Source organism: Rhinoraja longicauda, chromosome 4 (assembly GCF_053455715.1).
Source record: "Rhinoraja longicauda isolate Sanriku21f chromosome 4, sRhiLon1.1, whole genome shotgun sequence".
NCBI lineage: Eukaryota > Metazoa > Chordata > Chondrichthyes > Rajiformes > Arhynchobatidae > Rhinoraja > Rhinoraja longicauda.
The window spans coordinates 30479957-30505745 of record NC_135956.1 but is presented as its reverse complement, the minus strand read 5'-3'; the positions used below and the strand labels follow the sequence as shown (position 1 = coordinate 30505745).

The window sequence follows — 25789 nt, the reverse complement described above, 5'->3', positions numbered from 1 at the left end:
TAGTACGGCCCTTCTGATGCCTGAACACGAATACAATGTTTTAAATGGAGTTCCAGTCATGACTTCTAAACTCATTTTTGTTTGTTTTAATTTGTGGTTGTGTGTCCCCTCAGGTAAATTTTTGAATTTAATTAGCCATCAGTAATGACTTTAGAGTGATGAAAAATCATTTGCTGATGTAGAATTTCTTTCTTTTTCTTGGCGGATGATTGGCACCTACCCAATGAGTGACCTGTAATGTATTTTACATAGAAAAATTGCAAAAGGCATGAATTCAATCTGAGTAACCAAGTTATAATTTTTAGATCATCTTTGGCATGGTGGTGGCTGTTCCATTGAAGTCAGAAGCTGTAGTTTCTTGCCCTACTGCAGCAATGAGAAACTGATATCAATTGATTCTGCAGGGTCAGGGGTGCGGGAGTTTTGCACCTTTGGGGATGAGAAGTTTTGGAAAGACCCTCAAAGGTCATAATTAATACCGTAACACTATATACATTAACTAATATCAGGGTCATAAACATTCTGAATGTTTTCATGTGGGTTTTGCTGGCTCTTGTCAGGTGGGTGGCCTGTGCAATGGCACCTACATTTTACTGCGAGCTTTGAGATATTCAGAATAGTTCTAAATTGTAACTTCTCCCTTGTATTCATCCTTTTTTTAATCTCCATTGCTCAATTTTATTTTTTAATTTGTTCAGATTCTTCAGAAATTCTGACGGGTATTTTTTTAAATTTATGGGCGAATATCATACCTTTCTCTAGCTATGTCTCCCTTTTGTTGATGATAAATCAAAATATAGCGTGAATTAGATTTCCCTTTTCCAATATAAGGATTGTTTATCCCACAGAACAGATCTAGACTTGAGATTTTAGCCAAAATTATGTGAATAAAGCAGGTGACATTTTAAGTGTTACAATAAAGAACGAGGAGAAAGCTAGCAAATTGAGGTAGAGAGATGTTGCACCATGACTATAATGTGATGTGCAAGGTTTTAAGGCAGACAATTATGTTTCATGCAGGAAAGTTATTTGAAGTCAGTCTGAAGAAGGGTCACGAAATGAAATGTCACCCATTCCTTCTCTCCAGAGATGCTGCCTGTCCCACTGAGTTACTCCAGCATTTTGTGTCTATCTTAAGTTATTTGACCTATTGTGTCTTGAGGAATTATCTTTTGAATGTCTATTGAATCTACATCCATAAGACAGTCAATTACACACTACCACACCACTTAGGGGATTGGACACATTAGAGGCAGGAAACATGTTCCCAATGTTGGGGGAGTCCAGAACAAGGGGCCACAGTTTAAGAAAGTTTAAGAATAAGGGGTAGGCCATTTAGAACGGAGATGAGTAAGAACTTTTTCAGTCAGAGAGTGGTGAAGGTGTGGAATTCTCTGCCTCAGAAGGCAGTGGAGGCCAGTTCGTTGGATGCTTTCAAGAGAGAGCTGGATAGAGCTCTTAAGGATAGCGGAGTGAGGGGGTATGGGGAGAAGGCAGGAACGGGGTACTGATTGAGAGTGATCAGCCATGATCGCATTGAATGGTGGTGCTGGCTCGAAGGGCTGAATGGCCTACTCCTGCACCTATTGTCTATTGTGTATAATCTTTTGTCAGTTAATTTGGGCTGGTAACCAGAAGAAAGATTTATCTATGATGAAAGGTCATTGACATAACTCTGTTTCTCTCTGAGGTTTTGCAAGCATTTATTCATTGACTTAGTTTAAACCCATGAGTTACTTGAGACAATTTTCTTTTATGTCATCCAGTAATTTCTTTGCTCAGCTTAGAACAGACACAAGTTCTCCAGGGCCACCACATAACTGAGTCCCTGCTCGATTGCATTATTCCTTCTTGACATTTTAAAATGTGAGGTGCAGAAATTAATCTGATGTTCCAGCTGGGATCTAATGGTGTTTTCTCGAGGTTTAGCGTAAATAAATTATATGCCATTCTGCTAGTTCAAAAATAACAATTTACCAGCAGCTTTTTCAAATATTTGTTCAGTTTGTTCGATAAACTCTTGAATGTTTCTGTTCCCGCATCCCTTCTCTCGCTTCTCTTTATCTTTTCTTAAATGTATCCTTTCGTGCTTTAGCATTAAATTACATGTTAAGCAATTGTTAATTTCACCAGCTTGTCCTTCTGAGTCACTAGTATCAGTACCTTTGTTTTCTTTATGTGAATTTCATGTTGTCCAAAAACCTAAAAATAGTTTATTATTGTCACGTGTACTGAGGTACAGTGAAAAGCTTTTTAACTTGAGTTCTGAAATTCTGGTCATTATTTTGTATCAGACACTGACCCCAATGGTGAAGCTGGGAGATCTCGCCCCCCCCCCTCACCATTCGTCACCACTGCTTTCTACTCCAGAGCTGGTTTTGTCTCTGCTGCCAAGATCCTTTTGGCTTCCATTTTACTAATCGGTCTATTACATGGTAGTTTTATCAAAGTGCTGTTTGAAAGTCCATATACAGAACTCTTGTCCTAGTACCAATAACCATCTGTTACATTAAAAATTTGGGTATAGGAGCAAGGAGGTCCTGCTACAGTTGTACAGGTAAGACCATGCCTGGCGTATTGTGTGCAGTTTTAGTCCCTTAATTTGAGGAAGGACGTTCTTGTTATTGAGGGTTATGCAGCATAGGTTCACCAGGTTAATCCCTGGGATGGCGGGACTGACATACGATGAAAGAATGCAGACCTCCCAACCCCTCCAAATTTGGCGGAAGGTTTCCGCTTTCTTATTGCATTTCCGCCATTCTGATTTTGCCTCACATTTTTCCGCAAAACACATGCCTCGCCGCTGTACTCGCCTCGCTGCGGAGCGTGAGGCCCGTTGATATTGAGAGGGGATAGGGCGGGGGGGGGGGGTTGGGGTGCAGGGGAGGGGGGCAGTGGAGTGGGAGAAGGGAGTGGGGGTTGGGGGGGAGTGGGGGAGAAGGGGCGGGGGAGTGGATTTGGGGGGAAAGGGTGGGGGAGTAGGGGGGAGGGGTGGGGGGAATAGGAGGGAGGGGTGGGGTGGGGGGGTGGGGTGGAGTAGGGAGGGTGGGGGTGAGTAGGGGGGGTGGGAGGGGGTGGGGGTGGGAGGTGGTGGGGAGAGGGAGTTGGGGGGGGACATAGACCGTTGTGATTTGCTGTTGAAGACCACTGGAGCAAGTATGTCTTCAATTAAATTAGGTATGTGCAGTTTTTTGAAAGAAACTCTTTCTTCATAACTTAATCATACATTTTATGACCATTGTTCTTTTATTCAATACCAAGAGAATTGGGATGTGTAAGGAAAAAGCAAATTAGAAAAAACAACACAAAACAATTTTTTCTTTGTTGTAAAAAGTATTTCTGTTCAATAACCTTTCTATAACAGTAGAATATACTCATGATAAGTGTGACATTGTACATGTAGTCCAAGAACTACAGACTGTTGGAAATAATAGTCGTTTTTCACACGTGGTAGCGCAACGAGTATGCGCATTTGGCGTGCATACTTTTATTTTGCTGAAAAGTTGCATTACGCGCCATATTATGAATTTGATGTAAAATTCAGAATTTTGGACATAAAAATTCTGAATTTGTAAAATCAAATGTTGGGACGTCTGAAGAATGGGTCGACTGGGCTTGTATTCACTGGAATTTAGAAGGATGAGAGGGGATCTTATAGAAACATATAAAATTCTTAAGGGACAGGCAAGATGCAGGAAAAATGTTCCCCATGTTGGGGGAGTCCAGAACCAGGGGTTACAGTTTAAGAATAAGTAAGAATAAGGGGTAAGCCATTTAGGACTGAGATGAGGAAAAACTTTTTCACCCAGAGAGTTGAAAATCTGGAATTCTCTGCCACATAAGGCAGTGGGGGCAAATTCACTGGCTGTTTTCAAGAGAGAGTTAAATTTAGCTCTTGTGGCTACTGGAATCAAGGGTGTGCAGCGTAGGTTTACTAGGTTAATTCCCGGAATGGCGAGACTATCATATGTTGAAAGACTGGAGCGACTAGGATTGTATACACTGGAATTTAGAAGGATGAGAGGAGATCTTATCGAAACGTATAAGATTATTAAGGGGTTGGACACGTTAGAGGCAGGAAACATGTTCCCAATGTTGGGGGAGTCGAGAACAAGGGGCCACAGTTTAAGAATAAGGGGTAGGCCATTTAGAACTGAGATGAGGAAAAACTTTTTCAGTCAGAGAGTTGTGAATCTGTGGAATTCTCTGCCTCAGAAGGCAGTGGAGGCCAATTCTCTGAATGCATTCAAGAGAGAGCTGGATAGAGCTCCAAAATCCAAATCCAAATCCAAATCCAAAATAGCTTTATTTGTCATTCGTTCCGAACGAGATTACTTAGCCAGCAGTACAAAAAACACAAGACACAACCCCAACACAAACATCCATCACAGTGACTCCAAACACCCCCTCACTGTGATGGAGGCCAAAAACTTCCCCTCTCTCTTCCCCCATGCCCCTCCCACGTACAGACAACTCGACCCCTACCGAGGTGACCGACCCGCACAGAGATGGAAAGTCCACGTGGCCGAGCCGCACCGGGCGATGGAAAGTCCCTGATCTCTTAAGGATAGCGGAGTCAGGGGGTATGGAGAGAAGGCAGGAACGGGGTACTGATTTTGGTTGATCAGCCATGATCATATTGAATGGTGATGATGGCTTGAAGAGCCAAATGGCCTACTCCTGCACCTATTTTCTATATTTCTAAAATGTATGTCGAATGCACACTATTGCTGCATCATAAATCGGAAACATAAAATGGAATGTCTTGGCGGCTGGTCCCTTTTTCCATTGGCGTATGTAAGCACTAGTTGATGAGCACAAGGAAACCTCTGGTTAAAAAGGTAATGAAGTCAAAGTAGTTGAGGATAGATGGTTTGATAGTAAAGCTGGAAATCTGTTTAAACTTCATCAGGTTATTTCAAAGGGTAATTTATTTCCATACTCGTTTGTATAATCAGCAAGTTTAATTTAACCTCTCTGGGGTATTCTGAAGTTTGCATTCCAGTGGGACACAAAAAGCTCAGGTTTGATTGTGATTTTAAATTATTACAGCTTTCATTTTTTCAGGATATCCCAATATGCTTTGCAGTTAATTAAGTTCTTTTGAATTGCTGGATATGGAAATACCTTGTTAGGCAGGTCCCGTGGCAAGGGAAAAGATCACTGTTTCACATCTTATATCAAAACTGGAAAGTATGGAAAGATTTAAATGATTGGAAAATGGTTGGTTTTGATGGGGTTAAAGAATGGGTGATTAAATTACAATGGGTTAGTGAAGAAAAGATGAGTTTAGACGAGCTGTAAAGAACACGGCAGAACAGAGCAGAATAAAAATGGCACAACAGATTGTGCTGCTGCTTCACATTGTCAGTTCAATCCTGTCCTTCACTGCTGGTTGTGTGGATTTTTCCCATTCTCCCTGTAACTGCATGAATTCTCCCTGATTGTACATGTTTCCAAATCCCTAAGATATGGAGGTTAAAAGTAAATTAGCCATGATGTGGGTGGGTGGTGGGAGAATTGGAGAGTTAATGTGATTGTGGATGATCAGCCATGATCACATTGAATGGCGGTGCTGGCTAGGAAGGGCTGAATGGCCTACTCCTGCACCTATTGTCTATTAATGAGAGTGAATGGGTTGCAGAGAAATAAATGGGGAAAATTGGAGTTGATGGTACTGACGTGATTGGTTAAATTACCTTGTTCTATATCCTAATAAATGTGAAATTACCAACAATTGTTTAATCAACTGAGCTGCGATCTCATCTTTCTGATTGAAGCAGAGAGCTTGATTGAAAGATGTGGTGGTATTTCTTGAATTTACATCGAGCTTCATTGACGTGATATAGGGTACACATTTGAGACAGTATAAAGTAGATGTCATGGTTTTTCTTGAGAACGAGTGATCAACAAGGACACCAACATAAGGGATTGAAGTCTGTGCACATATGTGGCAGAGACTGCAAGTCAGAGTCCTGCTTGTGGACAAAATAGAGTTCTTGCTGTGCAGTGATCTCTCTGTAAATTTGGCTCATGCAATGAAACCACACTGTGGGCAGTTTAAATGGCACGCTAAATTTAAAGAACTGTCATATATTTGCCTGAAAGGAGTGTTTGATGCCCTGGCTAGGAATAAGTGAAGTTGTTTTAGAAAAAAACACAAATGTTGCATGCAGTTTTCTGAAAGAATGCATCTGTTGGGGAAATCGGTGAACCTGTAGAATTCGTCATTTTTGATAAACTGGAAGTGGAAGATAGCTGTCTGGGTATGATTGGTTGAATGTGGGCATTGATGCGGTCAGGGGGTGAAGCATCCTCTGAAGAAAGAAAAATAAGGTCAAAAGTGGAGGAACTAGACATACAAGTAATGTAAAAGTAAACCCCAAGGGGTTCTACAGATATGTCAATAGCAAAAGGATAGTGAGGGATAAAATTGGTCCATTAGAGAGTCAGAGTGGACAGCTATGTGCTGAGCCGGAAGAAATGGGGGAGATATTAAACAATTTCTTTTCTTCGGTATTTACCGAGGAGAAGGATATTGAATTATGTGAGGTAAGCGAAACAAGTAGAGTAGTGATGGAAATTAGGAGGATTAAAGAAGAGGAGGTACGGACACTTTTGAAGAATATAAAAGTGGATAAGTCTCCAGGTCCTGATAGGATATTCCCTAGGACATTGAGGGAAGTTAGTGCAGAAATAGCAGGGGCTATGACGGAAATATTTCAAACGTCATTAGAAACAGGGATGGTGCCGGAAGATTGGCGCATTGCGCATGTTGTGCCTTTGTTTAAAAAAGGTTCTAAAAGTAAACCTAGCAATTATAGACCTATTAGTTTGACGTCTGTGGTGGGAAAATTAATGGAAAAGATACTTAGGGACAATATATATAATTATTTGGATAATCAAGGCCTGATTAGAAACAGTCAACATGGATTTGTGCCTGGAAGGTCATGTTTGACTAATCTTCTTGAATTTTTTGAAGAGGTTACCAGGGAAATTGATAAGGGCAAGGCTGTGGATGTTGTCTATATGGACTTCAGTAAGGCATTTGACAAGGTTCCACATGGAAGGTTGATTAAGAAGGTTAAATCGTTGGGTATTAATAGTGAGGTTGCAAGATGGATTCAACAATGGCTGAATGGGAGATACCAGAGGGTAACGGTTGACAATTGTATGTCAGGTTGGAGGCCAGTGTCTAGTGGAGTGCCCCAAGGATCTGTGTTGGGTCCACTGTTGTTTGTCATTTACATTAATGATCTGGATGATGGTGTGGCAAATTGGATTAGTAAATATGCAGATGATACTAAGATAGGTGGAGTAGTTGATAGTGAGGTAGATTTTCAAAGTCTACAGAGAGACTTGGGCCTTTTGGAAGGGTGGGCTGAAAGATGGCAGATGGAGTTTAATGCTGATAAGTGTGAGGTGCTGCATTTTGGTAGGACAAATCAAAATAGGACGTACAGGGTAAATGGTGGGAATTGAGGAATGCAGTGGAACAGAGGGATCTGGGAATAACTGTGCATTGTTCCCTGAAGGTGGAATCTCATGTGGATAGGGTGGTGAAGAAGGCGTTTGGTATGCTTGCCTTTATAAATCAGAGCATCGAGTATAGAAGTTGGGATGTAATGTTGAAATTGTACAGGGCATTGGTGAGGCCAAATCTGGAGTATGGTGTGCAGTTCTGGTCGCCAAATTATAGGAAGGATGTCGACAAAATGGAGAGGGTCCAGAGGAGATTTACTAGAATGTTGCCTGGGTTTCAGCACTTAGGCTACAGAGAGAGGTTGAACAGGTTGGGTCTTTATTCTTTGGAGCGTAGAAGGTTGAGGGGGGACTTGATAGAGGTTTTTAAAATTTTGAGAGGGACGGACAGAGTTGACGTGGGTAGGCTTTTCCCTTTGAGAGTGGGGAAGATTCCAACAAGGGGACATAACTTCAGAATTGAGGGACAAAGGTTTAGGGGTAACATGAGGGGGAACTTCTTTACTCAGAGGGTTGTGGCTGTATGGAATGGGCTTCCGGTGGAAGTGGTGGAGGCTGGCTCGATTTTATTATTTAAGAGTAAATTGGATAGGTATATGGATAGGAGGGTTATGGTCTGAGTGCAGGTAGATGAGACTAGGTCAGGGAGAATGGTCGGCGTGGACTGGTAGGGCCGGACAGGCCTGTTTCCATGCTGTAGTTGTTATATGTTATATGTTATACAGTTGTGAGTTCCAATCAACCATGATGAGCAGAATCTTAGATTGAGGAGCAAGGAAGAAGTAGAGGAAGTACTGGCGTGGAATTTCACACTTTCAGATGAGATGTGCTGGAGACACAAAGAGCGGAATATAATTCATGTAGGATTTGTACTTGGAAGCTTTAGCAAGCAGCTGGAGGAAAATAAACATTTACAGTAAGCATGCAGTTCTGGTCGGCCCATTATGCGAATGATGTCAAGTCTGCGGAGAGCATACAGAAAACGTTTCCCAGAATGATGCCTGGATTAGAGGTTATTAACTATAAGGAGAGGTTGGACAGATTTGGATTGTTTTTACTGGAGGTTGATGGAAGATCTGATAGAAGTATATAAAATTATGAGAGGTGCACATAGGATACGACAGTCAAAACCTCTTTCCCAGGGGGGAAATGTCAAAGAGTAGAGGGCTTGGGTTCAAGGTGAGAGGGGCAACGTTTCAGGGAGATGTCCAGGGTAAGTTTGTTATTTTTATATCAAGGATGATGGGTACCTGGAATGAATTGCCATGGGTGGTTGATGTGGCAGATACGGTAGTGGCATTTAAGAAACTTTTAGATAGGCACATGGATGTGCAGGAAATGGAAGGATGTGGATCATGCGCCAGCAGATAAGATTAGTTTATCTTGGCATGTTCAGCACAGACATGTGGGCTGAAAGGCTTGCTGCTTTGTTGTACTGTTCTATGGTACTGGTTTGCATGTAAAGACTTATCAATTAAGTGAGGAGTGAGAATAATGACGTTACGGTTCAGTGTGCAGTTAGTTATCTGAAATAGATACTCTGATTAAAAATGTTTAAAGCCCAATAATGTACTGTGTCAAATGAATACATTTTTTAGCCACATCTATTATTATGGCCTGCTTTGCAGGGAAAATAGTCAGACATTTTGTTCTTTTGTTCTCATTGAGCTATTTATCACTGGATAGTGAGTGAATATTAGTGATGACTTTTGCTTGGATGACTTGGATAAGGTTGATGCCAAATAGTTGTCATTCAATGAGGAGTATTTCCATATGAGTGCTTGAATCTGTTTGACTAAAAATACTCTGCTCACAGATTCTATTGGCTGGTCTCATATCGGGTTATAGCTGAGTTAGCTCTCGCTTTCTCCTCTGAGGCTGGTGTTTCAGTTCCAGAGTTGTACATTTTGATTTGCTTTTCTTCAGAATAAGATTTTGTACAGTTTCTTTACTACTTTATGGAAAGTAGATGACTGATTTCATGGCTGATGATGCAGGTAACACTTTGCTTTTGTATGCATGGAACGCTGGATGTTTTCTTATTGTGGCACTCCTACCTTTTAAAGACTTGGAATCAAAGGTTTTTTGGAGTGCTCTAGAATTTTATAGTTGTACTTTGTTATAATGTGGTTAAGAATTTGATTTCTTTATTTTGGGTTTGTAATGTTAAAGTAAAGTGGCTCTCTGCTTGATCATAGGCCCCTTTCCTGTTGTGCCTGAACTAGCAATAAATCTGAATAGTAGTTTGGCTTCAGTTTTTGGTCATGCATCAGATTAAAGATCATGGTATGAAAAAGACCAGATTAGAGTTTTATAGCTAGCTTGCAATTCAGTGAGATGCACAACATTTGCTTTATGATCTCACATGTGATTACTATGTTATTTTAAAATGTGTATTAAGAAAATAATTTCCTTCTTTTGAGTTGTAGGTTTTGTCATAAATTTTCTATTAACCATTTCAAGATAATTTGGGGCAAACAATTGGTACATCTAAAGTGTAATTCGGGTGCAAGGCCATGAACTATTTATATTGAAGAATTTAGAGCTACCAGTGCATTCTCTTGTTACAGAGCTTGGGAAAAAAAAGTTGTGCCCCTAAGTAATCTAATGAATTACCCCGAGAGCATTTTAAACTGCACTCTGCTATTTAGTTTGTTTTTGCAAACAACAGCTAAATGAAGCGTTTATTTGACCAAATCCCAAGAGATATTGCACTGATTGTCTTTCAGTAGTGGTTCCTTGTTTCTGATTTGTAAAATGTTGGGGAAATTAGTTATACATGATCCCCAATGTTTAATTAAAGGATGCATCAATTTCACCTTGGTACAAATGACAAATTGATGTTCATTGAATGTCTACAGCCTGGAAGGAAATTGCAAATAATACCAAAAATATGGTGAGGGATTTTCAGATGAGATGAGGTGACAGAATAATTTAAGTATTGAGAGCTGCTTTGAGCTAAAGTGATTTCCAATTGCTAAGGATTAGGAATGCTGGAGAGTCCCTCAAGCAGATATTTATTTAACAACGATAACGAGTGGCTTTCATCTTTCATGACATCAGAAATACAAAAAGCACTATAATGTAAGAAACTGATGCAGTTTATGTATCACAAGTTCTTGAAAATAGTGACAAGATAATAGCCTCATTAATCTGTTTTGGAAATGTTTATCATATCATATCATATATATACAGCCGGAAACAGGCCTTTTCGGCCCTCCAAGTCCATGCTGCCCAACGATCCCCGTACATTAACACTATCCTACACCCACTAGGGACAATTTTTTTTAACATTTACCCAGCCAATTAACCTACATACCTGTACGTCTTTGGAGTGTGGGAGGAAACCGAAGATCTCGGAGAAAACCCATGCAGGTCACGGGGAGAACGTACAAACTCCTTACAGTGCAGCACCCGTAGTCAGGATCGAACCTGAGTCTCCGGCGCTGCATTCGCTGTAAAGCAGCAACTCTACCGCTGCGCTACCGTGCCGCCCAATGAATTTAAATGAATTAAATGTGAATCAGTTTGTCTTCAGAACTGTTCCATGGGTTCTTTTGCACTCAGTTGGGAGGGCAAATAGGGCCTTAGTTTAAGACGTGAAAAAATGCAGCACCTTTTTTCATTTGTGTGATGAAGTGCATCCGCTCAAGTTTACAGTGTTCTAATTTGAGGGAAATTAATCATTAGCCCATATGAAGGAGACGTAATTTTCAAGCTTTTTAAAATAAAATCTCTACATTGTGTCAAATGTCAAACTATTCCATGGCAATTTAAATGTTGAAGTCAACCTAACTAAATTTAAGTTTCTGAAAGATTCACTGCCTGGCTTATTTATCTAAAAAATTAAAGCTAAAATAAAATTAATTTATTTGAATATCTATTTGGGTCATTTAATAAAAAAAATGCAAAGAAGTAATTGGTATTGGTGGGGGAAGTAGGAGGATGCATTGTGATTAAGTAGCCAGGCATTATTCAAATATACCATGCTCTTAAAGTAGTCAAAGCCAAAAGCAGACATTCAACTGCTCAATTCTCACTGAATGCTCAGTTTGCATCATTCGATCGGAGTGTACCTCACTTGCTATCCTGTTTCTTCAACAAATTGGAGGCAGAGGAAAGAAGGAAATTAGAGACTACCATCTCAGCATTACTTGATGAAATCATGATTAATTTTGGTATGCGTGGCTGAACTACTTGCTGGGTATGTGCCGCATGTAAACAAGTTAATGCAGAATATCCATGCTCTTTTGAATCTCAGAATGATATTCAGGAAGCATGGTTGTTAGGGGATTGCTGGAAAACTATTAATTGTTTATTTCCTTATTCACAAGCCCTTTTCCCACATTTTCCAAAGTGGCAAAGTAGCGATTCATCAATACTCCTCCACATTGACCCAACTTGGAAAATGTTGAACTGATTTCCTATTCAAATTGTTGTTATTAAACAATTTTAATGATGCAGAATTGGGACTCAGTTGAGTCATCAACATGTTCAGTAATGGATCCCAACTATACAAAGTTTTTTCCCAAGCTGATATAGTTCTTCTCTCCTAATTGATAATTATGTTCCAAGCATACCACAGATATATGTTAAGAGATTGATGTATTCAAAAGATTTCCTTTTAAAGTGAAACAGATGGGATTGGGTTGAGATGAGTCAGCTAATCTTTTAAATCTATGCCGATTGTTTTATAACACTCCAATTACATTGCCCTCCTGACCTCTTCCTTTGTTGTATTACTTATGATTTTTTAGCATTTGGTGAGTCAAGTAGATTGCAGTGCATATTTAATCAAAAGTTGTTACAATTTGTGCACTAATTATATAAGGTGCATAGGGATTTTGAAGTTCTCTGGTAATGTCACCCTCATTTGCTTAAGTAATAACAAATGTAAAGATGCAGTTGTGGCATCATGCTCATTTATGGGTGCTGACTGGACCCCCCTTGACACTAGAACACTGTTCCAGTTAGGGAACGGTGGTTTATAAATAAACTTCAAATTAAGTTTATTGGCATCATTACTGTTTACGTTCAGGAGGACATAATCACCAGACTGGGCTTGCCCTTGCATCGACTTCCTCACCACCTGCCGCAAGTCCTAAATGCCTTTCTATGTGTGACAGGGCCTTTGTCGAGATAGAGATGTATCTTCCACATTGAGGAGAACCTTCATTGCATTGATGGGACAGGCAAAGAATGCACATAACAGTTCAAAATGGGGCATCTGTGATCCATGGTCACCACTAGCAGCAGAAAAATGTCAAAAGATTATGATAGTGCAGTAGTTACTGGGCAGGGAGCTGAAGCTCTGAACGATTGATCCAAGTGTACAAGTTCAAATTGCACCAAATTACAACTAGGAAGTTATTCAAATAATTAAATGGTAATTAGAGTAAAGTTAACTTTGAAACTGATGAACTCTAGCAAAACCCCACTGAAATGGAATCTACAACAAACATACTGACTCCCATGGTTATCTTGATTATACTTTCTTCCTTTTGTAAAGACACTATTCCCTACTCATAATTCCTTTGTGTCGGCCACATCAGCTCCCAAGATGAGGCTTTCCCTACGGGGACATCTTGAGACGTTCTCATTCTTTAGTGAACATGGTTTCCACTTGGATGTCATGGAGGGATTCCTTACCTGCATCACTTGTGTGTCATAAGTTCATAAGTGATAGGAGCAGAATTAGGCCATCTGGCCCATCATGTCTACTCCGCCATTCAATCATGGCTAATCTACCTTTCCTTCTTAACCTCATTCTCCTGCCTTCTACCAATAACCCCTGACACCCGTACTAGTCAGGAATCTATCTCTGCCTTTAAAATACCCATTGACTTGGCCTCCACAGCCTTCTGTGGCAATGATTTCCATAGACTCACCACCCCCTGACTAATGAAATTCCTCCATCTCCTTTCTAAAGGAACGTCCTTTTATTCTGAGGCATGTCCTCTGTTCCTAGACTCTCCCACTCGTGGAAACATCCTTTCCACATCCACTCTATCCAGGCCTTTCACTATTCGGTAAGTTTGAATGAGGTCCTCCCTCATCCTTCCAAACTCTAGCGAGTAGAGGCCCAGCGCTATCAAACGCTCATCATATATTAATCCTAGAATTCGGCCCTCCCTCCCCAGACGCAACAAGGTTCACATGGTCCTCACCTTTCACTCCATCGACCTCTGCATCCAACACGTCATCCTCTGACATTGCAATCACTTGCGACCTGATCCCATCACAAATCGCACATTCCCATCTCCACCTCCTGCTGCCTTCCGCAGAGCCCGCTCTTTTTGCAACTCCTTGGTTCACTCATCCCTTCCCAGACGCTTTCTCCCGCAACCACAGGAGTTGTAATACCTATCCTTGTACCTCCTCCCTCAACTGCATCCAGGGACCCCGACGGTCCTTTCAGCTGAGACAGCTGCTCACATGCACCTCTTCTAACCTCGTTTACTGCATCGGGGGTTCCCAATGTGGGCTCCTGTACATTGGCACGGCAAAGCATAGATTCAGTGACCATTCCGCTGAACTCTTGAGATCAGTCTGCCAGGCCCTACTGGATCTCCCGGTTGCTAACCACTTTAACTCCCATTCCCATGCTGACTTTTCTGTCCTGGGCTTCCCCCATTGCCAGAGTGAGGCCATATGCAAATTGGAGGAACAGCAACTAATATTTTGCTTGGGAGCTCACAACCCAGCAGTACGAATGTTGATTTATCCAATTTTTATAGATAATTTCTTCAACAAACACCACCCTTGCCCTCCCCTCACCACCCCCCTCTCCACTAAAAGTATGTAACCAGTTCTACAGTTTGCAACAATTTATCTAACCAACAATCGGCCTATCAGGAAAGGTAGACACCTCCTTGCCTGAGGTTGTCTGTTGGTGATCTGTCCTGAGTTATTTTTCTTGCTTCCAGTTCCTCCCCCCCCCCCTCCACTGCATTCACCAGCAATCCCCATTTATGAGCACTATGCTACCCACTAGGAACAATTTACAATCTTTACTAAAGCCAATTAAACTGTAAAACTGTATGTTTTTGGAGTGTGGGAGGAAACCGGATCACCCGTCGAAAACCCATTCACTTTTGGGTCATTATTAACTGCCTACTCAATAGACAATAGGTGCAGGAGTAGGCCATTTGGCCCTTCGAGCCAGCACCACCATTCAATGTGATCATGGCTGATCATTCCCAATCAGTACCCCGTTCCTGCCTTCTCCCCATACCCCCCGACTCCACTATCTTTAAGAGCTCTATCTAGCTCTCTCTTGAAAGCATTCAGAGAATTGGCCTCCACTGCCTTCTGAGGCAGAGAATTCCACAGATTTACAACTCTCTGACTGAAAAAGTTTTTCCTCATCTCCGTTCTAAATGGCCTACCCCTTATTCTTAAACTGTGGCCCCTGGTTCTGTACTCCCCCAACATTGGGAACATGTTTCCTGCCTCTAACGTGTCCAACCCCTTAATAATCTTATATGTTTCAATAAGATCCCCTCTCATCCTAAATTCCAGTGTATACAAGCCTAGTCGCTCCAGTCTTTCAACATACGATAGTCCCGCCATTCCGGGAATTAACCTAGTAAACCTACGCTGCATGCCCTCAATAGCAAGAATATCCTTCCTCAAATTTGGAGACCAAAACTGCACACAGTACTCCAGGTGCAGTCTCACCAGGGCCCTGTACAACTGCAGAAGAACCTCTTTGCTCCTATACTCAACTCCTCTTGTTATGAAGGCCAACATTCCATTGGCTTTCTTCACAGCCTGCTGTACCTGCACGCTTCCTTTCAGTGACTGATGCACTAGGACACCCAGATCTCATTGTACGTCCCCTTTTCCTAACTTGATACCATTTAGAAAATAATCTGCCTTCCTATTCTTACCACCAAAGTGGATAACCTCACACATTACCTTACTCAGTCAGGATCAACTAGCAGTGGGCAACAAATGCTGCCATTGCCAGTAGCATTCAGATTGTATGAATTGACTAAATATAAAGGACAGGATATTAACTTTAAGGAGAGCAGCAAATAAAACTAAATATGTGGTGTCAACTTGAGTGAAGCTGTAACACAGATCTCTCGGGCATCATTTTACTAAACCAAGTAATAACGCAATACATCAGATTCTTGGATCACCCAGTGAGTTTGAGGATGGAATGTAGAAGTGAGAAAGCAATGATCACTTTGAGATTGTAACAAATATGTAAGAAGATCATGGCTAGTCTGAGAATAATAAAAAGCCAACTTGCATAATATCTGACTTATGCAGAGGGCCTCATGATGTAATCTTTAAGTTGGGGGAGCATCTGTAGTTCCTTCACACACAGATGGTCCTTGTATGGGTGGAGCTGCCAGAGGAAGCCACCGGGGGCGAGTACAATGGCAATGTCAAAATCATTTGGATAGATATTTGAATAGGAAAGATTTAGAGGGATATGCGCCAAGCACATGCAAATGGGGCCATTTCAGCTAAAACCTGATAATACAGGTGTCAGAGGTTATGGGAAGGCAGGAAATGGGGTTTGGAGGGAGGGATCGATCATCCATGATTGAATGACGGAGTCGACTTGATGGCCGAATGGCTTAATTCTACTCGTATCACTTATGACCTTATTATACTGGACAAGCTGGGTCAAAGAGCTTATTTCCATGCTGTATGATCAATGACTGAATTGTTGAAGTCCTGCAGATCCAGTTCTGAGTGATGGGGGAGACTTAATTAACTTAACAGTAAAAATAATGTTTGAAAGCTGATCATTATTGTGTGTGATGGAAATAAGCATTTGCACTGCTGAAGTTGCATACATATTATTTAGGGTGAAGTAAGCTGTGGTTGTAGTTGTTTACCTTTTACTGTATTAGAGTCATAGAGATGCACAGCATGGAAACAGGCCCTTTGGTCCATCTTGGACAGGTCCCATTTGCCTGCTATAGGCCCATAGCTTTCTAAACCTTCTTATCCATATATCTGTCCAAATCTTGAATCTTAAATGTATTTTAAAAGTCGTCATTGTATCTGCTTCTGTAGCTTCTTCTGGCAGCTTATCCCAGATACGGACTATTCAATGTGTGTAAAAAGTTGATCATACCACCAATTTTGGCGTCTTCTGCAAATTCTCCAAAGACGTACAGGTTTGTAGGTTAATTGGCTGGGTAAATGTAAAAATTGTCCCTAGTGGGTGTAGGATAGTGTTAATGTACGGGGATTGCTGGGCGGCGCGGACTTGGTGGGCCGAAAAGGCCTGTTTCCGCGCTGTATATATATGATATGATATGATATGATATGATTAACTAACAATGGTAACTATATTGTCATTCAAGTCATTAATGTAGATAACAAATAACAGTGAACCCAACACTGAGACATGTGGCATTCCATTGGTTACAGGCCTCAACTTAGAAAAACACACTTCACATTTCACTCTTCCTCCAAGCTAATTCAGAAATCTTATTGGGTAGCTCACCTTGGATCACACGTGATCTAACCTTCCAGACCAGTCCACCATGCAGAATATGGCCCAATCAGATTCTGCTGTAATATAAGATTTTTATCCAAATCAGGCGAAATAGCATTTGGTGAGTCTCTGCCTGTGTATGTTAAAAAAAACCTGATAAATGTTCAACAATTTTATTCATTTTTACAGACCACAGATGATCAACCACAATTTCTTCTGTTTCAGATAAACATGGTTCTAATAAAAATGGGAAGAAAGGAGATGGGCCTTCTGGAACTTCATTCTTACCGTGGTTCATGATAATTGCTTTACTTGGAGTCTGGTCATCGGTAGCTGTTATTTGGTTTGACTTGGTGGATTATGAGGAAGTTCTGGGTAAGTTTATCATTTTTCAAATTACTGCAGAAATACTTGAAGGCTGATCTGTTAGAAAAAGTGGAGTTCAGGATTTTATTGTGAAGCTCAATATTTTGTGAATTATTTTATTAATTTCATCCTGTAAATTAGTTATCATTTTTGATCACATTTCAATTGCATCTCAAACTATAGTGGCTAGTGGTTGGTTTCCATGATATGCCTCATTCAATTATTACAGTTATGGATTCACTTGCAATCTGCAGTTGCTCTACCTTTGCTAAGATAGTCTCGTATAATCTTGGAATGGACAAGAATTGCAGAATCACAAAACCATATGGAATTTTGTCATACAAAATAACTTTCTGGCAAACTTCATGTATTTTACTGGGAAAAGCTTCAAAAATATCGCAACTGTATGTATGACCTTCACCTGATTTAACCATTTTTCATTGATTTACAGGAATACCGTGTGAATTAAATGCATATATTTGTGTGCAGTGCAATCTTTAATAGTCTAAATTTGCATTATAGTAAATGAGTTGATAATTAAAAATCAAATTGAAACGGCGCTAATCCATTTTGGGATGTTATTTATCTCAAACTTGTTTCTTATAGTGATTTTTCATCTCTGCATGCATATCTTTCCCACCGTTCTTTAAAAGTTTTATTTTTATCACACATGCAGCAAAGGCAAAAGAATTTCGTTATAATTTTTCAGAGGTATTGCAAGGTAGGATTTCCACTGTTACTGAATGATATGCTCTTTTCTATCCTGAAATCTCATCTCATCATTGTTTTTTGGATATTATTGTGTTGGCATTTTTATTCTATGTTAAGATTTGCAATGATAATTAGTTTGTGCTTCAATGTGCTTTCATTTTTGCATAATACTATAATGTAGGGACAAGGATATGAATGAAGTGAATGAAATCAATTAATTGGTCTGTATTTACAAGCCTGGCTAATTTAAAGAAAGGGTCCTTTTTTTAAACTGATATTCAGATTAGGTTTTGGTCTCTTTCTGAGTTGGCTGAAATGTTGGATTATTGGTTTCTTCCACAAGTAGCAAAGATAGTATGTGAGGGTGTGTGTGGGTAGCTTGTTATGTTATGTACTCCAGTTGTAGAAACGGGTGCATACTCCATTTTGAATGGTCATGGGCAAGGGTTTCCTCAAGTGGGAAGCAATATCCAGAACATCATTGACAGCCTGACCTGCTGAGTTACTCCAGCATTTTGTGAATAAATCGATTTGTACCAGCATCTGCAGTTATTTTCTTAAACATCATTGACGCATATTTTCTGAATTTTTTGTGATCTTTTTCCATGATGGTGTTCAGAGTAAATCGCCTGCTTTGAGAGTCTAGTATTGGGCATGAAAACACTGCAGCCCGCATGCTGATAGAGCACAATCAGACACAATGTTGGCATGGGAAGATATTGATGTTGGTTTGCTAACTTTGTTAATTGATTTGAAAGGTTTTGTAGAGACATTGTTGCTGGTATTCCTCTATTATGCTGAAGTCTCTACTGACTCTACAGTTATGATTTATGTGCTAGAAGGAAACCTGATATGGAGGAGGTTTAGAGAGCATCTGAGAGCTAGGCTTTAACAGAGTACTTGGTATTTGCAGTGAGTTGCCACCGGAGATCATGGGTCAAAATGTTATACAGCACGGAAGTAGGTTCTTCAGTACAACGTCTGCCTGCTAACCAAGTTGATCTGAATTTGGTCCACAGCCCACTGAGAGTTTCCTATCCTTGTAACTGTCTAATTGGCTAAAGGATGTTTAAAACATTGAACGGGGTACTGATTTTGGGTGATCAGCTATGATCATATTGAATGGCGGTGCTGGCTCGAAGGGCCGAATGGTCTACTCCTGCACCTATTTTCTATGTTTCTAAGTATGATCTTGAACAGTGTCATTCCAATTTGGTGCACTGATTGTTGAAGGCAAACATGCTAAACACCACCTTGAATGAATGCAAACTTTATTGTCACATGCGACAAGTCACACTGAAATTCTTTGCTCGCATACCTTGCCAAGAAGGGCGTTTACAAAGTTATAAATCCCCCCGTGCCAGTTCCCCCTTTGTTCGCCCCCCTCCTTCACGGCGGTACCCCCATGCCGGGTTGTCCATTGTTCCTCCCCCTCCCTCATGGCGGGTGTCCATTGTTCTACCCCAGCCCCACACACGGCAGTCGTCTTCCCCCCCTCACTGCGGTCCCCCCATGCTGGGTCCTCCTTCATTCCTTCCCTCGACAGTGACTCCTAACATCACGTGTCCACCTCTACGCCACTGTCGGCCACCTCCCCAACCTCTCCACAATGCTGCCGAGTCCTCTCTGGACACCTCCGTGGCACTGACCCAGTCCCCAGCCATGGGCTTCGTCGACTTGCTCACTCGTCGCGGGCTTCACCAACCCAGGCTCCAACAGCCACGTAGACTCCGACCTGCAGTGGCTCCGTCCGGCCTTGCTCACTCTGCAGCCCGCCGGGAGGCGTCTGCCGCTGCAACCCATCGGGAGGCATGTCTTCACTACCTGCCTCTGCACTTTCAGGGAACTATGTATCTGTTCCTTAGCTCTTTCTGTCTATGACACACTCCAAAGTCCATCCAAAGTGCAACACCGAGTACTTGTATGTGTTAAATTCCATCTGCAATTCTTCAGTTCTCTTCCTTAGATCATGTTCTGTTACATTGGATGGCCATTTTAAATTGATAGTCGGCATTGTGCAACTTGCAGTCCCCCACCAAGCACGGTAAACTGATTCTATTATAATATAAAACCAACATACTCCAGATGTTGAATATCTAAAATAAAATACAAAAGACCAGAAATATTCAGCTAGTGCGGCAGAATCTACAAAAAATCTACCACTTTAGGTTTGAGTTTTAATCCAAATTAAATTGCAAATTATTTTAAAGATAAGTTATCGTGCTAAAGTATTTTTTCATAGACAAACACAGCTTAAAGTAGACTGAATTTCATGTAGACTAAATTTCACCAAAACATTAGTACCTTTTTATGGTGGTTTTAGATGTAAAAGTTGTGAAATTATGTAAATCTTATATTGGACTTCACTGGTTGCACTTTTGAACATTTCTGGTCACCAAACCATGAGGGCATCAATGAGCCGAGTGCAAAATTGATTGTAGGGATGGTACCAGAACGAAGATTACAGCTATTGGGAAAAATTGATTTCCCCCCCTTTTGTCAAGTCAAGTCAAGTCAATTTTATTTGTATAGCACATTTAAAAACAACCCACGTTGACCAAAGTGCTGTACATCTGATTAGGTACTAAGGAAAAAAAAAGAAACAAACAGTAGCACGCAAACAGTTCACAGCGCCTCCTCAATGAGCCTCAAACGCTAGGGAGTAGAAATAGGTTTTGAGCCTGGACTTAAAGGAGTCGATGGAGGGAGCAGTTCTGATGGGGAGAGGGATGCTGTTCCACAGTCTAGGAGCTGCAACCGCAAAAACGCGGTCACCCCTGAGCTTAAGCCTGGACCGCGGGATAGTGAGTAGCCCCAAGTCGGCCGACCTGAGGGACCTGGAGTTAGAGAGGTGGGTTAGAAGATTTTTGATGTAGGGGGGGGAATGTCCATTTAGGGCTTTATACGTGAATAGGAGGAGCTTGAAATTGATTCTGTACCGTACAGGGAGCCAGTGGAGAGAGGCCAGAATCGGGGTGATGTGGTCCCTTTTACGGGTACCCGTCAGGAGTCTCGCTGCGGCGTTTTGGACCAGTTGCAGGCGGGACAGGGAAGATTGGCTGATCCCAGTGTATAGGGAGTTGCAGTAGTCTAGGCGGGAGGAAATGAAAGCGTGAATGATTTTTTCTGTGTCGTCGAATTGGAGGAAAGGTTTGATTTTAGCTATCGTTCGAAGTTGGAAGAAGCTGGCTTTTACCACAGCGTTGACTTGCTTATCAAATTTTAATGCAGAGTCAAATATCATGCCGAGGTTTTTGACATGCGGTTTGACTAGGCAGGATAGGCTTCCAAGACTGCCTGTTATCGATTTGATGGAGTCGGGGGGGGGGGCCGAATAGGATGTCCCCAGACTTGCTCTCATTTAATTGGAGGAAGTTCTGTGCCATCCAACATTTTATGTCCTCAAGGCAGTGTAAGAGGCTGTTTAAATTTGACTGGTTGTTGGGTTTCAGGGGGAGGTAAAGCTGAGTGTCATCGGCATAGCAGTGGAAAGAAATGCCGTGCCTTTGAATGATTTGGCCAAGGGGGAGCATGTATAGAGAGAAGAGAATGGGGCCTAGGATGGAGCCTTGTGGAACTCCGCAGGAGAGGCTAGCTGGAGCAGAGGAATAACTGCCTATGTTGATGGCGAAACTCCTATCTTTGAGGTACGAAGCGAACCAGCTCAGGGCAGTGCCATCAATGCCAACCGCGTACCGGAGACGGTCAATAAGGATGGTGTGGTCCACTGTATCGAACGCTGCGCTGAGGTCGAGAAGGAGCAGGATTGCATAGTCGCCGATGTCGATGGCGAGAAGCAGGTCGTTGTGTACCTTCAACAAGGCAGACTCTGTGCTGTGGTGGGCTCTGAAACCTGACTGGAAACTTTCCAGGATGGTGTTTTGGTGCAGGTAGGGCACTAATTGGTTTAGAATTGCCTTTTCAAGGACTTTTGACAGGAATGGCAGTTTGGAAATGGGTCTGTAGTTGTTACGCAAGGTGGGGTCTAGGTTAGGTTTTTTCAGTAGGGGCTGGACCACCGCGTGCTTGAAACTGGTTGGAACAGTGCCAGTGGCCAGAGAACTGTTGATAATAGAGAGGATGCTAGGACCGGCTATTGCAATGACATCCTTCAGAAGTGCAGTGGGGGCAGGATCAAGGGGACAGGTTGCAGGTTTCATAGCAGAGACAAGCTTTGCAAGGGAGGATAGAGTGACGGGTTGGAAGCAGTCCAATTTAGATGAACAGACTAGTGAGACAGCTAGGTCACGGGTGGGAGGGGAAATGTTCATTCTAATGTTCTCAACTTTGTTGGTGAAAAATTTAGCGAATTCTTCGCACTTAGCAGGGGACCCAACTAAGCTGGTACTGGGGGCGGGACATATGACAGAGGTAATTGTGCTAAATAGGACCTTGGAGTTATGAGAGTTTTGGAAATAAGGTCGGAGAAGTATTGTGCTCTAGCAGACTTTACTGCTTCCTGGTATTTGAGAAGATTGTTTCTCAGAATTTCGAAGGAAATTTGAAGCTTGTCACATTTCCACCTCCTTTCTGATTTTCTGCACTCCCTTCTTAGGGCTTTGGTGGTGTCATTGAGCCAAGGCCGACCTTTGGGCTTAGGCTTTTTCATTTTAAGGGGAGCGATAGAATCCAGGATGGAAGAGCAAGTGATATTAAATAAAGAAGCGAGATCCTCAGTGCTGAGATGGGGGGGAGAGGCCTCAATAGTGCAGATGTTGGGGGCAGCTGTGAGAGCCTCGGAGAATTTACTGGCAGTCAATGAATTTATGTCGCGGGAGTAGCGAACAGGGAGATGAGATTTTGCGGGAGATAAAGGCAGAGATGCGTCAAAAATGATAGCGCTATGGTCCGATAGACAGGCTTCAGTAGTTTCAATGTTGTTGATTGGGAATCCGGACGATAACACTAGGTCGAGAGTATGGCCTAACTTGTGAGTGGGTCCCGTGGTGTGAAGAGTCAGATTGAAGGACTCAACCAGGTGCATAAATTCACTCACAAGAGGCTTAGTGGGACAGCAAACATGAATATTAAAGTCACCAAGAATCATGATCCGGTCAAATTTGGGCAAAATGCTAGAAATCAGATCAGCAAATTGGGTGATGAAGTCCTTATGCATTTTTGGTGGGCGATACACAAGAACAATTAAGAGCGGATAGGCTAGGCCTACTTTAATTAGTTGCACCTCGAAACTGGAGAAATGATCAGCGTTCAGGAGGCGGCAGTTGAAATGTTTCTTAAACACAGTGGCTAAGCCCCCACCGCGTCCGGAGAGCCTAGGCGAGGTGAAGAAGTTACAGTCATCAGGACAGAGTTCCACGAGTGGAGGAAGCTCACCAGGGTTAAGCCAGGATTCTGTGAGCAGTAAGAAGTCCAATCCACGGGTGGTGAAGAAGTCGTTGAGGATGAAGGTCTTGTTCTGTAGGGATCTTGCGTTGATCAGGGCCACTTTAGCAGGGACAGCAGGTGAGCATCGGTCTGGTAGTGGCTCCCACGCTAGCGGGCGGAGGTTCAGGGAGACCACGCCGCTGCGCTTCACAGATGGCCTTGCTGGGAGCCCGCGGGCCGGCAGTCCAGGGACCGGGATGATCGGTCGAAGAGCGGCATACCTGAGCTCGAGGGAGCGCCGGTGGATGGAGCTGTAAGGTCGACCAGGTCCGACTTCGCAGCGCTGGGCGAGGTAGGCCGCTGTTGGGATGAGCGCGGGCGAGGTTTTTTAAATTTTCAAATGTTCCCGCGCGTTTACCCCGCCTCCTAGCGCGGTACGTGCGGCGGTGGATGTAAGGCTGGGCCCGCACATCTACCGGGAGTTGATCGAGGAGCGATCGTTGGAAAAAACTTTGTCCGGGACGTGGACTGAAGAAGTCGACGACGGAGGGTCGGATCAACAGGAGGGTTCGGCGGTCGTAGACCAAAGTGGCTCGAAGAACACTACGATCTCTAGGTGAGCGACGACAGGCAGCCAAACGCAACGGCGCGGCCATCTTGTATCAGCCCTTTCTGGTTATCCTGCTTGCCTGCAACACCACCTACTCCTTGCACTTCCAGTTTGAAAACCCAGGAGTTGAATGCTTTCCAAAGGAACGTATACCAGTGCAGGAGAGAGAAAATGGGAAATAAATTCTGAAAAGCCAGGATGAGATATTAGTTGTATCAAGTGCAAACACTAGCACAGATTGCTTTGTTTTTAATTGTCAGGACTTTATCAATCTCAGATTTTCCATGATTTTGTTTTGCGCCAGAGTGATTAGGTTCAAAATCTAGCCAGTCTTTTGAAAAAAATCATAGAATAGATTTTACGATTGAAAAATCTTTTATTGAAGATAGATCCATACTCATCAGCGAGTTACATTTGGCTGTATAGTTCTATGCTATTAGAATAAAAAATACATTCTTTAATTTATTGTGTATAAAAAATACAATTAAACATTCTTTTAGGCTTTAATATCTGGAGCAAATCTTGCAGGATAGTAATTAGTAAGGCTGCTGTTTGGTTAAATCTTTCACTCTGCATTGGAGCACGCAATTGCGGGTCAAGAATGAAAATAGTCACACTGTAAATTCTGGATGTTAAAACTTTTCTTCTAAGAATTGTTCATCAAACATTTTTAATATGTTGAATATGCTCCAATGAGTGACAATGACTGATAACAGCAGGGAAGAAACTCCCTGAATCTGGGGGGGGGGGGTGTTTTTTACACTTCTATACCTTTTGCCTCATGGGAGACGGGAGAAGAGGGAGTGGCGACTCATCCTTGATTATGCTGCTGGCCTTGCCGAGGCAGGGTGAGGTTTAAATGGAGTCAATGGAAGGGAGGTTAGTTTGTGTGATAGTCTAGACTGCATCCACAATTTGCTGCAATTTCTTGCGGTCTTGGATAGAGCTGTTCCCAAACCAAGCTGCGATGCTTCCTGATGAAAAACTTTCTATGGTGCATCTGTAGAGGTTGGTGAAAGTTGTTGGGGACATGCCAAACTTCCTAAGCCTTCTAAGGAAGTAGAGGCGATGCTGTGCTTTCTTGGTTGTTGCTTCAGAGCCCATTTTGTAGAAAACTGCAGTGATTAAAGGCATAATTCTGATTACTACCTTCTGAGGTAGTCGACATCCTTACTTTCTGCCCGACCTTTGGGCTTTTTGAATTGTATGCGATTATTGTGGAGGCATTAAAGATATATTTATAGAAGTGAATTGCAAAGTACCAGTGAATCCAATAAGCCTACCCCACACTGATTTCTAGACCACCATGGCTAAATACTCCTTGCGGTGACAACCACGCATAAAGCTCAATGGTTTTTTATTGCCACGTATGCAATGCTCAATGAAATTCTTGCGCTAAAGCTGTGATAATTCCTAGGGTTATAAATAAAAATAAAACTTTTTTAAAGAGGGGACAAATGCTTTAAAATTCCATTCTGACCCTCAGATAATCAGGGCGTTCAGGAGATTCCATAAACCAGTATTCCAGCATGAATCATGCCTTCCTCGCAATGTGATGTCTTTCCCGATGGGAAACTTAATCAGCTTCCTGAATAAAGGCAGTTAGCACTCGTGCCACCAGCTGGTGGTGTGTTTCACAGACTCTTAGTTCTCTGTACTAGGTATTCCTTCTATATTATCGCCAAACTTGTATACCCTAGCCCTTTCTAATCTGTTCAAACTGGAATGATCTATTAGTAGCAAGAATGCAGTTTTTTGTCCTTCATTGATCTGATTACCTCTGGTTTTGTGGTGCTCTGTACATGCACAGTAGTTTGAAGCTAGGAGTC

General features: G+C 42.1%; 1 protein-coding gene across 10 annotated transcripts in view; it reads left to right on the top strand.

Moving 5' to 3' along the window:
• The window catches only part of unm_hu7910 (un-named hu7910), a 175871-nt gene that overhangs the window by 12577 nt on the left and 137505 nt on the right, over positions 1–25789 (top strand). For 8 of the 10 annotated variants that reach the window (XM_078397441.1, XM_078397438.1, XM_078397439.1 and 5 more), the window contains 2 exons: positions 17174–17323; positions 17991–18035. In XM_078397441.1, coding sequence (XP_078253567.1) covers positions 17174–17323; positions 17991–18035 — 195 coding nt within the window. The remainder of the gene's footprint in view (positions 1–17173; positions 17324–17990; positions 18036–25789) is intronic. The other 2 variants (XM_078397440.1, XM_078397448.1) reach the window with 1 other exon arrangement.